Consider the following 18509-nt stretch of genomic DNA (forward strand, 5'->3'; position numbering starts at 1 on the left):
GGTTCGGATTTCACTCGACAATCCATGGAGGGGAATTAAACTCAGCTTATCGGGTTCATAGCTCTGCTGCGCTTGTGTGTACAGGTAGTCCCCGAGTTACGATGGTCCGACTTACGATATTTCGATCTTACGATTGCGATAGCGATACGACAAAATTGTTAAATATTTAAAATTTTGCGCGGCAGGCAAACGCAGCAGCGTACGTGATACGGTGCTGTACGTTAGAACGCTGACGGGATGTAAGCATGTTAAAAGGTTTGATAGCAGATAGGATTGTTTCCTGAAAAAACTTAAATTGCAGTTCATATAGGTAGGCTAAGAATTTACCTTGTTTTTTTTACTTTACATTTTACTGTGCAATACAGTATTGTAATTCATAAATAAATACAGTATATAGTTTATACAGTACGGTAATGTAAATTGCTCTGTTTTGCTAAATTATCACCATTCTTTAAGACTCCTGGGTAGGCTAGGCTATCTTCGACTTACGATATTTTTGACTTACGATGGGGTCGTCGTAACGCATCTCCATCGTAAGTCGGGGACTACCTGTATATTTATACACAGCGACTCTCAAGTGGCTTCTTAAAGAGCAACGCAAAATTTGTGATCCAGCAGAGTTTTAAAAGGCAACTTTAGAGCTTCCTGGAGGAACACAAGCCGACTGACTGAGAAAGCAAACATCGTAAACACGTCAACTGAAAAGGCAGACAAAGACAACTGGAGAGATTGTGCACAATTAGTTGAGGGGGCGAGGAGGAGGGCATACATTTCACTCTAACACGCCGCCTGCTTCTCACGTCAGCGCCAATTTGAGGTTAATTGAAAATCGAGAGACGCACAGCCAGCCTAGTTTTTATTCACAAGTGGCGAATTCAAAACATTCCTGCGGTCTCGCTGCCGCGTCCTCCACATTGCGCGGAAGCTGCGACACCGAACTGCGGTGTGTACCCTCCCCGGTATCCCCGCGCAGAAATCAAGAGTGCAATCGAATCGATTGCACTCTTGGACTCGTATTTTTGATGCATAAATAGAAAGTTCATGAATACCACGAGCCGAGACGTGCCAAGCGCTGGAAATATAACCTGATACAAGCAAGCAGAAAACTCCCAGTAAGCATTTGGGGATATAAATCTGTGAAACCCACATTTTGCATAACACCCTGCCCCTCAATTGTGTCTACATTACAGTGAAACAAAAAATACAAAAATAAAACTGCCGAAAGGCCCCGATAAAGCTCGATATAAAATGGCTGTACACAATGTACAGCCATTTTGTCACTCCGCTGATCACAAGGCAAGGGTCGTGGGGGTCACTGGACCACCATGTAGCCCCTCGAAATAACGACAACCTGTTTATTGGACAGCGATCGCCCCGGTCTGGCACCATATCCAGGCTCAACCTGCTTAGCTTTCTCACAAACTGATGAGATCATGCGCATTCCAGGTGATGTGGTCAAAGGTTTCTGCCCTTGCAATGTTACAATGAAGCAGCATTCCTCCGGACGATTGGAACATGAGCTCACGGGGGGGGGGGATGGAACAAACACTCAATGACTGCACACACAACAAAAGATTAGAGGCCACTTTGGCACACTGGCTCGCAAACAGGTGAGGCTCAAACTCAGGAGGGTGAGGCAATCTCTTTGGTGATGTGCAGAGAGGGCAACAGAGAGGGGCAAGAGGTGCTGTTCCTCCCGTGCTGAATAACAGCAAACCGCTGTCGCTGCCCATTTAATTCAGCGGGACAGGCAGACCGATAAGTCAAGCATCATTTTGTTTTCAGGAAGCAGTGGGCGGAGGTTTTCTGGGGGGGGAAAGGCGGAGGGGCAGGCAAGGGGTGGCGGTAGTTGTTGTGGAAAGGGGGGGTGACGAGGGGGGGGTGGCGAGGGGCGGGGGGGAGGGGCGGAGGGGGGATAGATGGATGGAGGGAGGGGAGAGGAGGCGGAGGTGGTGGTGGTGGGTGGTGTGGGTGGAGGCATCCTTGCAGATAAAGCGCGTTGCGGCTCTGGTGCGGAGCAGTCGTGCGCTACTGAGCAGCACATTCAACGCCCGCTGGCTACGCGCGTGTGCTGCACCAGCCAGAGCGCGCGGACGCAGCCAGCCACAGCAGCGCGCGGACGCAGCAGCGAACCGGCGCACGCACGTGTACAACGATCACGCGCGCCGTCTCACCAGCGAGCAGCCATGAGCGGCCGGCTTAACCTCATCTGTGCGTTTGTCTTGGTCGCCCTGCTCGAGTCAGCCTACGGAGGTGAGTGTCCGTCCCGAGCAAAGCGCCGTTCGCCGTTTGCTTCGCTGCAAAACTTTCTGTCGCGCTGCGCGTTTGTATGCAATGAAATGCTCGCTTTCCTTTTTTGTGTCAATGCACGATGAACTTGGCTAAAGAGAAAATGTTTGATGTTGGATGCACGAATAATGTAAACGCGTTTGCGTAAAAAAAAGGTGATGAACCTACCAACAGGTTTTTTTTCCCGTCGATTGTTTTTGGAACGACTCCAAACGTTTCAAAAATTAAGAAGATTCGTGCTCACATCCAATAGGCATCTAACAGCGTATAAAAATCACTACAGATTGAGTAGATTTAAACCAATTCCGTGCATCTGTAACTTATTGCACTCAGCTTGGTTCCTTTGTGATGCGTACATTTGCTATCGCGACCTGTTTGCGGGGGGGTGGGGACCGAAATGGTTACATTTGTTTGGCGGGCACTCAAATCTAAACGTTGCAGAAAAAATAATTACGCAAAAAAAAAATATGAACCGCAGAAAAAGCAAAGCGACGCGAGACAGTGATCAAACAAATGCGGCTCAGGAACTGTGATGTCTGTATGACAAACCGCAAGCCCAACGGCGCATGAACGACTCGCTAAACTATGCGCGCAGCAGATGGCTTTAATTAAGTCCTTGCTTTAAAAAATGCTCTTGCGAGATTTAACGAACACTCAAATATTTTATGTGCCAGGTTGGAAAAAAAACGGCGAATGAGTGGTCCCACAAGCACAGACGCGCACACACAGACACACACAGATACACACAGACACAAATAGACACACACAGACACACACAGAGACACACACAGACACACACAGACACACGCGTGCACACGCTTACAGCTGCCTCCCCCTTCGCCCTGCACAATTAACACCTGGGTTGATTGATGTCCCCTGTAATCGCGAGCCGAGCCTATGCAGCATTAATGGATGCGCGTCCCAACTTGGCGGGGGATCGTTCACTTGTGCCGCTAACGAGGTGTGACCGTTGCGAATCGTTCTGGCAAAACAAAAAAAAAACCCTTGATGCGAATCAAAAAAAAAATGATCGACGCAATTCACGAGCGCCGGATAAAAGGCGACGTGACGAAAAACCTAAACGTGCCGCCACTCCAACGGCGCGGCCCCTTTTGTCGCGTCGGCCGCCTGCGCGGCTCGACGGTGCGGCGGTCTCCGTCTCCACCCCCCCCCCCTCCCGTGCCGGCCACAAATCTCTAAACATCGAAAGGGCAAATTTGCCTTTGCGACTGAGTTTGTTCAGAAAAAAAAAATAAACAACCCCGCATCCAATCCACCTTGGGTGCCAGAGTCCACGGCGGGGCCGTGCTCCAGCAACTCCGCCAAGCTTCTCCGCGTCGGGGTGCTTTGTTAGGCACGTGCACTCTCCTACTGCCTTGTTGTTCCTCAATTTTTGTTTGTGGTGGTCGTGTAAAAAAAAACATTTTCAAACAAAACCTCGAGACCCTCAGCAAGGGGGAAGCAATGGAAGAGCGCACGTGGTGTGTGCCGTCCTCTACTCCATTTAACTTCACGACAGAAGTTAAGAGTATTTTTATTGTAATATTGTAATGTCAATCATTCCGTGTCAGTCACTGGGGTTGTTTGAGCATACTTCGCGACGCAAGTCACAGCGCTATTTGGCGAAGGAAGGGACCTCATCGCCACCGATGTCAGCCAAGGTCATGGATCAAACCCAGGTCACCGACTTCACGACCCGCCGCCACTGAACAGTGATGCGCGTGACCCCGTGGGAACATTGAGCGAACACTACGTAACGTGGTTTTCGCCGATTGACCGCACGAGTGCGAATCTGCTCCCACGATGGGTCGGCTAAACAAACACCTCCTGACACTGCCTCGCTTTTAACAGGAGTCATGCGGAAAAGGAGAGACACCTTCCAGCACGGTCTCCAGATGTCGTCGTCATCGCACTCGTCGCCGTCGCGATCGTCGTCGTCGTCGTCGTCATCGTCAGCAGCGACGTCAATCTTCTCATCCATAATGGAGGGCAGAAGGCCGCAGGCGGCGGCCGCGGCGAGAGACGCAAGCGCGTCGCACCACGCACGGCGCCACCAGCACAGGCCGCGGTGCCGCGATCACCCGCACCAGGGATTCTACCCGCAGCACCAGCACCGGCACCAGCAGCAGCACCAGAAGCACAGGTGCAACCACAGGACGCCGCAGCAAACCTTGCACTCATGGAATCGCCCGTCTCTCAACGGCCGGGGACCCATTTAAGCGGCGGCGCCGGCTGCTCCACACCCACACGGTAACGAGCGCGCGCACGCACACGTACGCACACGCACGCGCGTACGCACGCACACGTACGAGAACTGTTGCTGTCCACATGATGTGTTCATACAGCAGTGGCGTGGCTATCGCGTGTGCGGGCGGTGCAATTGCACCTGATGTGGTGGGAGGGGGGGGGGGTCCCATTTCATTAGTTGCAGCAGTATACCCCGACGTGTACATGTGGCACATGTGCTCGTACCTAGGCCACCCGCATGTCTGTATAATCGTGTCTGTACATTGGAACTGTACACCTGGCCGGTACACCTGTGCACATTCAAGCTGTGTCTCTGTGCATCCGAGATGGGGAATTACATACATACCTTTACAGCTATTCATCCCATCCAATCTGCACATCTCTCGACACAATCGCCCGATCCGCATGGCTTTACACGACCACTAAAATCCACACGCTTCACGCACAGCGCGACGTGTTTACACAGCTGCACGGACTCACTTCATCTTCCCACCTGCATCAGTGTAGCGCAGTGGGTACACCTGTGCTGAGCGAGATGACCCCGACACCTGCCGCCACTGTGCATACTGACGGCTAGGGCCAGGAAATTGGAAGTGGCAGTGGGGTCATGGCCATGGAATTAACCTCTACGTGAGCTCATCCTGTGGCAGTTCTCCCAGCGTACGCGTGTGTACGCATGTGCAGCATTTACACGTACACACAGCAGAAAACACGTATTTTTAGCAAAAGTGTATTCATACTTCAAAAGCCATCAATTTGGTCACCCACCAATTAAATGAAAAAAAACGGTTTAGTTTTCGTTTGCTTGGTTCTCTTTTCCTTTCAATGAAAGCAACGCCCCTATCAATAGGTGGTTAATGCTCAGAAAAGTCACATTCCACAGCCTGCTTTTTGTCCAAATGCTGTTTTGGTTTTACAATGCGGTCAGAGGAGGATCAGGCAGCCACAGGAGCACAGTACCACTTAGTCAGCTGACAGGTCTACGTGGAAATACTTTCATATGAAGAGCAGACAGATGTAGAGGCATGCGCTGGCACTCGCAATGTGCATCAAGTCAACGCACACACACTGCACACTCTTGGGTGGTGGTATTGCCTGCACTGCCACTCAATAACTTAACTATATTATAGACTTTCAATCGTTCATTCATCTTATTTCAGGATCAGTGAACTACACACTGTATTTACATTTGCCTCATCTTCCGTGGCATTAAGTAAATAAAACAAATCATCCTCATAAAATCTGTAAATTTAAACTATTTGCAGCTAACCATCTGCAGGTGACACCAATGAAAGTCACGAAATCCCACTGTGCAGACCAGGGGCCCCCGAATGAAACCAGTTTACCTTGTCAGCGTCAGGGAAGTCTGCCCACCGCCCAGCACAGAAGGCTAGCAGACCTCAAGCGGTATTAAGCCGGCTTCTGCAGCCTGCATTGCGGACTTTTGGGCGACCCCGTGAACGATCAGTCGCCTAAATCAGTGGTCGCTGATAACACGGTCTGCCAGGGCCTTGACAAAAACCACTTCTGGTCTCACTGGACTCCCACCTGGGTACCACGTCATAAAGAGCTATCTTTCTGGGCAATTCCACTACTGCACAGCTGGGGATCGCCCTCGAAATCGATCGTGTCGATCGTGAAGTTCGGTGAAAACATGGAGATAAGCGATAGTTGCCGAGCTGAGAAGCGAGAGAGGCTCAGCTTGATATCTCCCCCTTTGGATAAACGCTAATTCCCTAGGTTAAACTCCGATAATTGATCTTGGGATATTTTTTTTTATTAACGCCGACGTTGCTAGGAGAAGAGAGCCGACTGGCGGGTAGCCACACTCTCCGGGCGGGTCTCGTTCGCGCTCGGTGCAAATCATTTGCATGAAAGGAGCCACTTTGGCGCTTGACGGCACTGAGGATCGGGGCGTGCACGTGGGTGGGCAACCTCGCCACGCTCTCAAACACACGCACACACAGTCGAACGCACACGCGCTCTCGCACGCGCAGGCTCGGCACACGCAGAGGGCATGCAATTCACCAGTGCTTATTACACTTCAGCAACATCCTTCGGCACAACCTGGCGAGCGGCAACCCGGTCGCTTTTGTTTCCAGAGCTCCCGACAATTCTCTCGCGCAGTTGAGGCCATCGATCCCTCCCCCTCTGCGCTACCAAAGCCCCACGGAACCCTTCCCGTGCTCACGGGCATCAGTCACAAACGCCAGTCGGATGACCTGGACTCAGCAACGATAAGAAACAGACGCTAGAGCCACATTCTCACCACAGGGATGTGCGACACCAGAGGCAATAAAATAACAAGCGAGCTACTTCTGCAGCGTGTAGCCTACCGACGTGGTCGCTGCCCACCTCTCCCCCCCTTATCAACGTTGGCAGCACCACCAATCGTGTGAGCGTGGCCACGGCCAGGGGATTAGTCACTCGCTTCTGAAGCACTTTGGTGCGGCATCACACGTTGGGCAAAGCAATTGTGAGCAACGTACAAAAGGAACGGTGTAAGTGTGGATTAACGCGGAGGGAATGTGGAGCTGCATTGCACTGGCAGTGGGGGGGAGGCCACTGAGATTTGTTTTACGAGCGACGGGACCTTGCCAGCGCTGTGCGGTGGCAGAGTGGGGAGAGGGAGGGCAGGGGAGGGGCGCAAGTCGACACAGCAAACCACTGCAGGCCTCTAGGTCATGGTCAGATTAGAGGGGGGAAAAAAACCCTTTTCAAAACACGCCGGTTTACTTTTTGGGAATTGTGTTTCAGTTGCTGCTGTGCGGCACTTGCCGCGGCTGAACTTTGGTTTACAAAATAAACATGTTGAAAAAAAACTAAACGGCAACAATCTAACTCTGGCGCGCGTGCCCTTCGATGTGCTTCACAGGCAGCGGGGATTTCGTGAGGAGCGGACGGGAGGCAGCAGACACGCGGAGCGCAAGGTCCTGGCGACGCGCGTGCGATGAAGCGTGACAAAAACAACAACAACAAAAGAAGAAAAATCAAACCACCAACAACCGTCAACGGGGGCAATAAAAACCAAACACTTATAGAAAAAAAATAAACAAAAAAAACGGCAGGCACCAGAGAGCATTTTTGTGTGGCTGCACATCAACTCGCAGACGCCACGATGCTTGCCGACTGTAGATCGCTCCTCTCTCTACGGCGAGCCAGCGAGCGAAGTAGTGAGCGAGGGACTGAGCGAGCGAGTGAGCTGGCGGGTGTGCTGAAGGATTCTGCGTGCTGCGGTTTGGAGGAGAGCACCGTCAAGTGCCGTGGGGGCTCTCTCCCAGCCCGCGAGTGTTCTGGGCAGAACGTCAATGCGTCCCTGCGGACGCCAAATGAACCACCCCCCCCAACCACACCGCGTTTGCCGACCCCCTCCTTCGCCACGCTACTCAAGCTCCTCCAACTCTCCCAGCTTCTTCCGCCAGCGGGACCGCTCGAGTTAAAACCCCGCGCGCATTTCTCAAGCATGTGTCGAACATTTTTCGAACATTTTTCAAAACTGTAAACCACCGTCTCCTGTCCCGCCCCTGCCGCCTGCCTCACAAAGCCTCCACCACCCCACCCTCCTTCCCCCCCCCCACGGTCTCTTAATTGAGAACAAATTAAACTGGAACACAGCGTCCTGCTGCCAGGCTTCTGTGGGGAGCGTAGGTGAATAGCTGTCACAAAGGGACCCTGGTGTGAGATTCTGGGGCGTGAACGTCGTCGAACGAATGCGGTGTGTGTGTGGAGAGGCACCGCGGTCGGTGTGGCTTTGGGGGTTGGAGGGTCACGGCAGCGCTCTAGTTTTGCAAGTGTCCAGTGGGACTGGCACCGTCTCGCCACCGTTGCTTTAGTGTTTATAGACGAATGTTGTAACCTCTCCTCTCACGTGTTCTTTTCTGTTTTGCTGCTGGTCAAGTATGAAGTGCTGCCTGTCTATGGGCTGCTACGTAAAAAATATATATATAAAATTAATATTATTATTTTTATTATCTTTTTTGTTTTTTTTCTTTCACTTTTTTTATAGATTTAAGATGGCATTTTTACCAGGTATGAAGCAACAGTATTTAACTTTGTCATTTGTTTCGTTCAGTTTCTCTCATTTGTTCCTGCATTAAAATGTTGTTATACGGACATTTTTTTACGAAAGATGTTTGTTAAAATGTTTCTCATTTGAATGCTCACTGTAAATAAAACTTTGGATAATAGACCCAACTGATGACTTCAATCTCTCCTCCTCGCTCTTTACAGCCACCGTGACCTTGTATCTCATAACAACTTTTGGTATAACCTACGACCCCACAATGAAACATTAAAACAATAAAGCAAACACACAAGAGACTGCTTAGTGGTCTAAGGCAGTCATGAACGCTGCGTGGACGTTCCAGAAAACGCTCCGTTGCTTTTACAACCCGCGTAAGGTGTCTTCACGGCCGTGCCGTAGAGCTCCCTTGAGTGCTTTTGGGCCGTCACCGCGACATGTCGGGGTGGTACAACACGTGGCGGTGACAAACACAGCTCTGTTTAGGAAGTGCCACGGCCAAATTAAGAAACTGCGAGCTCCTTTGGGAAAACAGGACCTGAAGAAAGTCCCGGCACGTGGAGAGAAAAGTCGGATGGTCGTACTGAACAATGCACGGCACAACCCCCCCGAAAACGCACGTGCGCCTGTGTAATGTTAAACTTCTCTGGCACCGTACGTAGCCAAACGTGCTAATCGGAGGCGCACTGCAGATCTATCGGTTACTTTTACTGCCCCGAAAGCTTTCATTGGGCACTTTGGCAATGGACAGAGGTGCCTAGCGAAGGCCAACGGCAAATCCTCGCTGCTGTGACAGGACAGGGAGAAACCGGCGGTTTACGGGCACGAGCGATCAGTTCGTCCCCACGCCTCCATGCAGGAGCTGTGTGGGAGCGGGGGGGGGGGGGCGACGGCAAATTTGAACGTCGTCGAACGAATGCGGTGGGTGGAGAGGCACCGCGTTCGGTACCGTACGCGCAAAAAGAGAATACAAATTGTAACCATTTGCCGCCGCAGTTATGCCAAGGGGTGTTCAAGTGGCAGCCTTAAGTGTGAGCAGGTGGCAGTCACGGAGCAGGTGGCAGGCTCCGTGGCGGGGCAGCCCTGGGGGTGAGGCGAAGGCAGCAGCGGCACGAGCCGAGGGCGTAATTTTAAACAGGGGAAGGCATCATTACGTCGCTTTGTAAGTGGTGCGGCTTCAAAAAGAGAGGGGGGGCGGGTGGCATTTGAATCTAAATTCTAAAAAGCTGAACTTTCCCCCCTTGAAACGACGCCAAGAGAATTAACAAACCTAAACACTACCATGTGGACATTGGGGCCAAAGTTAACACAAACGTCTATCCACATGCCACGCTAATTGGATTAAGATGTAATGGTTTGTTGATGAAATATGCACACGGTTACGCCGTCGCCTAACGACAACAAAAACGTTGCACCTCGAAGCCGCCGGCGCTTCGTTACTTCTGCTTCAGCGGGCAATGTTCACACATTGTCCCCTTCAGTCGAAAAGACACAACTTCATACGCCGGTGGCATCACCGTACCGTACGCGCAAAAATAATAAAAACATCGCGCTGCACCCACCGCGCAAACGTGTCAGGTCAGACGTTTTGTACAACTGGCGTCGTGGCGGCATGCTGATCGATTGCACTGAAGCGCCCTAGGCGGTTGCAATTTGATCGACGGTTTGCAAGGCGGCTCGCGTGAGCTGTGTGCGTGTGTGTGTATTTGTGCGGGTTTTTAAGGGCAGCGGTAGTGCAGAGGTTCGCGTTACGTTTTATGAGCCCGGCAACGCGAGCTCGGTTCCGACTCACGGCCAGTACCGGTGGCGAATATCTTAACGGGTCCTGGGCATCCCCTAGGTCAACTCAGCCTCAAACGAGTACCTGGTGCGGTGTGTAAACATCGCCACTCGGGAGACAAAAGTGGTCGGGCGTGGTGCTGGCCACCCACCTCCTGAGTGTGCGTGCCGACCTTCACAGGTGCTGCTCGCTAACAGCACTGGCCTCAAAAGGTCTGTAAAGACTTTATGGTGGGACCTTTGTCTTGTGTGGGCTCTCAGCAGCACCGTTAATCACGCACAAACTAACCGCCCCATGAACACCCACCCCCTCCCCTGCCGCCCACAATCTTGCATCTGCTTTACTTCGAATTCAACACCAAACTGTCCTCGTTAGCAATTCTTGAAAAAGGACACAAAAAAATCCGTGTGCTGACAGAGCACGTGTTAGCGAGTTGGGTTAAGAGTCAAATTAATCTGTTAAAATTCGTGCGGCGTTAATTTTTCAATCGTATAACACGAACGTTGGCGGCGAGCGCTGGAACACAGTTGGCATCGCGAAACATTCCAGCAAGCCAACTGCGAAGGCACCTGGTTGACAGCGTGTTACGTCTGGCGTGTTTTATAAGTTTATATTAAAGCAATGGCATCCGTGTGCAACCCAGTTGCTGCTTTGAAATCTCATCTCCCGGTTTAAAAAAAAAAAAACAGTTTACTAATTTGTGATAACACATTGACAGAGGTGAGTGCAATGTTAAATAATGTAATGAGTTAGCCGCTGAGTGTGATTTTTTTATACTTTTAATACCTCGCTCGCAAACCATTTTTTACCGACCCTCTTGACACAGACGTAAAAAAATCCACTTGAGAAACGCCGCTCTTATTAACGACAGGCGGTCGGGGGTTAGGAGACAACAGGTGAAACCTAGTATGGTTTTGGCCTGCGATTGCATCTGTGCTGAGAGACAATCGTTTGACGCTGTCGAAATGTAAACATAGCCCCGTGTGTCTGCTGTACGGTGGACGTTACACGACCCCCCCCCCCCCCCGTGACATCGACGTTCACGCGAGTGGAACAGGGCGACTTGGTAACGGATACCACGTCTAAAGTTGTACATTACACTAAAACATTTGGTTCACTGAAATCTTCTACATTACCAGAGTTATACAATAACAACATATGGCCATTTGTCAATTTACTGACAAATGGGGTCTGTTTGGCCATCCCTCACCATAACTGGTGAACAGCGGAGGGATGCAGGAACAGTTCAAAGACATTACCCAGGGCTGGAAATTGAACTCAGGTCACCAACAGTGTCGTGCGCAAATGACTATCCTGCAAGTTTCCTCCCCCCCCCCACAACTACAGTGATGGAGGTGAGAGGAAAATCTCACGACCACCGTCATTAGCACGGCCGTATAATAAGTGAGTGATATTTCAGAGGCTGACATGACGCACCGTATCGCTTTTTTAGAGCCGGAAAAGGGCATAAAGACTTGCATAGCTGTAAATCACACTTTATAGTGCGATACTACTCTCAGTGAAAACACCGAGAAACGTGATATTCGCACACAAGTTAGCTCTCAAATGAAACATGAACACTCCTGCATAGGTTTTCGCGGTTGAGCTGCACGGCTCTCCGACGATGAGTTTTCGGGTTTCACCACGCAATGTTTGGCACACCATGTCCGACGTTTCACTCCACATGCTGGGATCTCGTTGAGGACCTGAATATTTGAGTTTCACTGACTATTCATGCCAAACAACAAGACGCAGTACAACCCAAAAACATAGCGGTGTATGAATGGTTACAGAAAAAAAAAAGCTAAATTACATCAATGGACTTCTCACCCGGTGACGTAAAGGGAATTGAATGAAACAAAAGGAATGAACTAATGAATACATTTTTTGTTTAAATATCTGACAGCTCTCTCCCGGCCTCGCGCTGCACCTGCCACGCATGGCTGAGTGAACGAGTATCTGATAACCGGGTCACATGCCCAGTCTGGGCGCCCCAACGCATCCCTGGGCATTCCTGTACAGAGTCGATGAGCTGAGCAAACAAAGCCCAGCCGTGGTTATTGTTGTAGGCGTTGGATATTTTTTTTTTAATGGACGAAAATAAATAAGCTGTGCACAGCTTAATGGAGCGGCTCCAAGGGTCCCGCACCGACTTGATATACGATCGACGGGCGGAATGACAAGAATCAACGACGGCGGTGATTGTCACGACGATTATGATGATGATGATGTTGACGATGATAAAGCTGACAATACACGGTCAGGATGATCACTGCGATGACAATGATGGTGCTCATGATACTCATGATGATGATATTTTAAAATATATTTATGCAGAACAGCATGAGCAGTACGATATTTATAACTTCCAATTATGATGTTTGGCTATTTCAATGTGAATTTTCTTTACAATTTTGTGGTATTGACGATCATAACACACAAATATGGAAAAATGCAAAATTCAATTAAACTTTCTTGATTTAGAGCCCAGTGGCAACTTTCGCAATCCTCTTCCACTTTGGGAAACGCAACGTAATTTTTGCGCAACACTTGACCGAATTAACCACTCCCCGTGCCGGCATGAACCCCTGAGAGAGTTCAGAGCACAGAGGACTTCAACTGGCAAGACTCGAACCCATCGGCGTTCGAAGTTAGAAGCGAAAACAACCTCGTTGCACAAAGTCAAGGTCAGAAAATTGCAGTGCTTCGTGTATGTTGCACTTCTTTCGCTTATAACTCCGAACACCGTCCGTAGCCAACCGTGCTAATCGGAGGTGCGGGGGGGGGACAACAGATGCATTCTGGGAATGAGCCTCGTCAGCATCTCGTACTTGGCAATGCAAAGAAGAGAAAGGATTGCCACCAAACGAAGCAGAAATACTGGAGGAAAAAAGAGATCCATCATCGCGGAAATGTGTTTGTTAATAAGCAGTTGGAAGGGACAGATGATGATGATGCCTCACTCATCTCCTTCCATGTCCCCCATCGTGCTCTTCAATCCAAAACTTCTCTCGGTCTCTCACTGTCCCTCCCTCCTCCTCCCTGTGCCCAATCCCGTGTTCAGTTCTTCTCCCTCCTTGCACTCCTCCACTCGAATCAACTTCCCCTGTAAATTAATCAGCACCGCCCATAGACTCAGCACTGACCATAGACTCAGCACTGCCCATAGACTCAGCACCGCCCATAGACTCAGCACCGCCCATAGACTCAACACTGCCCATAGACTCAGCATCGCCCATAGACTCAGCACTGCCCATAGACTCAGCACTGCCCATAGACTCAACACTGCCCATAGACTCAACACTGCCCATAGACTCAGCACTGCCCACAGACTCAGCACTGCCCATAGACTCAACACTGCCCATAGACTCAGCACTGCCCATAGACTCAGCACTGCCCATAGACTCAACACTGCCCATAGACTCAACACTGCCCATAGACTCAACACTGCCAATAGACTCAGCACTGCCCACAGACTCAACACTGCCCATAGACTCAACACTGCCCATAGACTCAGCACTGCCCATAGACTCAGCACTGCACCTGTACATTGAGAAGTCTCCCTCCTCAACCTTGTTCCATTCCTCTCTTAAAACCTTTCTCCATCGCCCATTCGCTTCCTCTTCCCTAACCCTCACCCCTCCACGCTGTCCTGTCCCTCTGCAGTGCCCCTTAGTGACCCCCACGTGCCCTCTTTCACGGTCACTCATTCCTCGGCCCGAGCATGCCCCTTGCCATCTAAATCACTCTATTTTTACACTATGGGAACCTCATTTGCCAGTAAAAATATGATCATTGGTTTTTTACCCTTCTATCTGGCAACAAAACTGACACCTTTTTACAAGGAGTCATGTTTGCATAGACCGCAATACCTGTAGTCATAATACAAACAAAAGAACATAACTCTGATAATGTGCACTGTCCTTGAAGTTGATTGGTCCACACCCGAGACAGCTTTCCTTAGAGCCTAGTCTCACATGGGTTGGACCAGATGACGCCAAAAGGCGCACAACTCAAAGACAATGCACCATCAGAGTATGAGAGCTCGGGGCAAGCATCTACACTATGGGAACCTCATTTGCCAGTAAAAATATGATAATTGGTTTTTTTACCCTTCTATCTGGCAACAAAACTGACACCTTTTTACAAGGAGTCATGTTTGCACAAACCGCAATACCTGCAGTCATAATACAAGCAAAAGAACATAACTCTGATAATGTGCACTGTCCTTGAAGTTGATTGGTCCACACCCGAGACAGCTTTCCTTAGAGCCTAGTCTCACATGGGTTGGACCAGATGACGCCAAAAGGCGCACAACTCAAAGACAATGCACCATCAGAGTATGAGAGCTCGGGGTAAGCATTTACACCATTGGAACCTCATTTGCCAGTAAAAAAATATGATAATTGGTTTTTTACCCTTCTATCTGGCAACAAAACTGACACCTTATTATCAGAGTTATGTTTTTTTGTTTGCATTATGACTGCAGGTATTGCGGTCTATTCAAACATGACTCCTTGTAAAAAGGTGTCAGTTTTGTTGCCAGATAGAAGGGTAAAAAAACCAATTATCATATTTTTACTGGCAAATGAGGTTCCCATAGTGTAGATGCTTGCCCCGAGCTCTCATACTCTGATGGTGCATTGTCTTTGAGTTGTGCGCCTTTTGGCGTCATCTGGTCCAACCCATGTGAGACTAGGCTCTAAGGAAAGCTGTCTCGGGTGTGGATCAATCAACTTCAAGGACAGTGCACATTATCAGAGTTATGTTCTTTTGTTAGTATTATGACTGCAGGTATTGCGGTCTATGCAAACATGACTCCTTGTAAAAAGGTGTCAGTTTTGTTGCCAGATAGAAGGGTAAAAAAACCAATTATCACTCTATTTTTGTTACCGCTTTAAAAACTATGTATAGCGCTTTGAGCTAAGGTGCTCCATAAATATAAAATATGATAAGATAACAAGATGACCATGACACCCCATTGAGTGGCTCGACTTGACGAGCCCAACAGGGATAAGAAAGAAAAGACTGCGGAAAGGACATGGAAGACTCTTCGGCGTTGAACACCCACGGCGGCCGATGTCGATCGCAAACACTCCCGCACCGATTTACAACACAGACCCCGTCAAACCTGCTGACATCTGATCGGCGTGATGCAACTTGCTGCTGCAAGGTTCACCTTTCCCTGAAATAATAAACGGGGATGACAGATGCAAAAAAAAAACCCATAGTCACCATTGCAACATTTTTACGTCGGAGGTGACAGCAGCCACTGGAGTCAAAGTTAAATATTTTTTTTGGAAATAATTCAGGAGCTGTAAAACAAGAATGTAATTGAGCAATAAAAACCAGGGCAGCAATGCAGCCGTCGCCCGTGACGCGCGTACAACTTCGCGGGTCCCGTGGGACCTGGACACTTAACCCCGCAATCGCTCAAAGCGACGAACTCCACCGCTGACGCGGCAAAACATGCCCCGCTATCTTGCACGCCGTCCGGCTAATCGCTCCGCCTGGCCCAGCGCACGCCAACGTTCCATTGTCGGCAGGACATCAGAAATATACGCTGCCCATTTATAGAGGATTAGAACGGTTGGCTACGCATGGTGCAAAATAAGTTGAACGTACATGCGTAAATAAATACAGAAGAGAACGACTGGAAATCCATCCATGAAACTAGACGGCCAGCATATCTCTTTAGTACGGAAGTTCAAGTATATTGGAATCCACAAAGCCAGACAATGGAGAGAGATTGACAAGTAAAGTTAGGAGTGGAATAACCAAGGTGTGGGTCAAGTAGAGTTGGGTGATGCACAAAAATAAAATGCCAATTTTTTATGCAAGGCATCGTCCTTAAGCCAGGGTTCATGCGTGATTCGGGAGTGCTGGGTACGAGAGAAAACGGCCGGAGCACACGATGAGGCTGATGACGGAGATGGATTTGTCGAGTCGGGCAATTCCGGCACAATTTGTCCGACAAAGCCAATTGCTGTATTCACCAGCAAAACATCAGGGTACTCAAATACGTAAATGTTGTGGGTTTACTCTCCAACACACCGGTACGCTGAACTAGTAACTAATTGGCACGTTTGGTCTACGTGACAAACCTTACTGATTGGCTGCGTCGGGTGGTGGGTGGGTTAACAACACATTTACGCGATCTAACCAAAAATAACTTTTATCATGAAGAAAAGATCGCGTGGGAAATGAACAAGTGAGCCGACGGGTAAAAGTCGCGGGCATCGATATAGGAGCAGTTGGGTCGAATAGACTGCAACGGTTTGGGCATATGTGCAGAACGTCGAGGGGGTAAGTTGAAACTAGAGAACACGAAAGTTGAGGGAAAGAGAAAAAGGGGGAAACTGAAGATGACAAGTCAATAATGAGGACATGAGAATATGTGGCGTTACTGCGGAGATGGTGATAGATCGAAGACTGTGGATGGAGAGAGGACTTGGCCAGGACTACGCCCGGCCACCTTTGTCTCCCCAGTGGCAATGTTTACCCACCACACTAGGTACTAATTTGAGGCTGAGTCGACCTAGGGGATGCCCAGGACCAGTTCAGATAATCGCCACTGGTGTTGGTGGTCGAAACTCGGGTTGCCGGGTTCGTAGCGCAGCGCGCTAACCACTGTTCCACCACTCTCCACAGACCTCACCAAGTGGAGCAAATGCTCAAAAGAAGAAATACGTTTCACAATCATATTTAGCCACAATGGTTGGCACAACCGGTGATGGAACTGCCACTGTGGTATGAGGCCTCGGGTTCATATATAGGGTTAGCAGTTTCTTCCACTGCAGTTCACTCAACATAATCATTGCAACTTTACAGCCTGTAATGCTTATAATGCACATTCTGCCAGTTATGCAAGAAATAATCAACGAGGTGAATGAATTGACAAGATTAGGAGACCATATAACCACCACATGGTAAATAACTCCAGGAAATTGTTTGCAAAGCAATGATTTAATACATAACAGCAAATTGACTTCAAAATGTAATGATTGTGATTTTGCTAATATTTTGTGATGATTTTTTGTGAACCTTATATTTTTTGTGAACCTTATATTCTACGGCATATCGTGTTATTATCATATCACGAAAACCCTTATTGTCATGGCAAGGTGGCGTAATGGTAATAGTTGTGCCTAGCAGCAAGAACGTTTCATGCCCCGATCTGCATTAAGTTTATCCTCCAGGTTCTCCATTTTTTTTCCTCTCGCAAGAAAATAACAATCAGTGTAACTGGCGTTGACCACAGATCGCAAATGTTGAAAAATTACCCGCAAATTACTCAAATGAGACAAAATACGGCAGCAACATCGTACCCCCTACTGCAAAAACTTGGCAGGACCCTCCTGAAAAGAGTCTTGAGACTCGGTGAGACTTTCCTGAGGTAAACTAGCGGGGTAGTAGTAATAATAATAGTAGCAGTAATGACAAAAAATCATTCTCCAAAAACATTACCGAGAACCCTACTTTGTTAAAAGTAGCGTCTTGCACGCCGCACGTTTAAATACATTTTCTGCCACTTCTGCCAAATCGATTCCAAATGATCCAATCGCCACCCTCCCTCGCTGACGGGGTCAACGGGGCTAAACTTCGCAACAAGAACATTAATTTCCGGTTGAAGCGTCATTTTCTCCTCAGTTATTCCGGCTGCTGCTGCTGCTGCTAAAGCCACGAGGTCATGCGATGCTACACAGGGGGTTGATGCAGCGCAGGGCTCCGACACCGCAAAAAAACAGACGTACCAATTTGGCCCACGGGCACGATTTTACAACGGCCGGGGCCGGCGGTGGCGGCGAGATGATATCAGATTGCCGTGCGTTGGATGATAAAGTACAACGTCTGCAATTCTTGCAAGATTAAAATAAATAAAGGTGGAGACCTGCGGCAGGCGGAGCCGACGCGCACTCGGCGTGATTGACGCATCGCCAAGAGCCCCCCCCCGTTGTTTCAACGCAGCCTTTGCACCACAGACATCACCCCATGAATCTCCTGGCCCCCCCTTGCGTGCGCCAGCGGACTCAAAGTAGTTACAAACGACGGCCATCTGGGGTTAAACCGGGTTCTCAAGCGTAGCGAGCTGATGGTGCTAGTTCGATCACCGATGACTGCACAAATCTAAATGAGATTTACTTTGTTTATTCAGCTCTGAGAATTGTATAA

The 18509-nt window shown here is 49.3% G+C and overlaps 2 protein-coding genes across 2 annotated transcripts in view; one reads left to right on the forward strand and one right to left on the reverse strand.

Moving 5' to 3' along the window:
- LTN1 (listerin E3 ubiquitin protein ligase 1) overlaps nt 1–18509 on the reverse strand; it is a 183175-nt gene that overhangs the window by 85196 nt on the left and 79470 nt on the right. The window lies entirely within an intron of this gene.
- Nucleotides 2019–8730, forward strand: LOC144947931 (uncharacterized). Its single transcript, XM_078877342.1, has 3 exons — nt 2019–2253; nt 4141–4539; nt 7412–8730. The coding sequence occupies exons 1-2, from the start codon at nt 2187–2189 to the stop codon at nt 4506–4508; spliced, it is 435 nt and encodes a 144-aa protein (XP_078733468.1). The 5' UTR covers nt 2019–2186; the 3' UTR covers nt 4509–4539; nt 7412–8730.

This window comes from Lampetra fluviatilis, chromosome 47, assembly GCF_964198595.1.
Source record: "Lampetra fluviatilis chromosome 47, kcLamFluv1.1, whole genome shotgun sequence".
Classification (NCBI taxonomy): Eukaryota; Metazoa; Chordata; class Hyperoartia; order Petromyzontiformes; family Petromyzontidae; genus Lampetra; species Lampetra fluviatilis.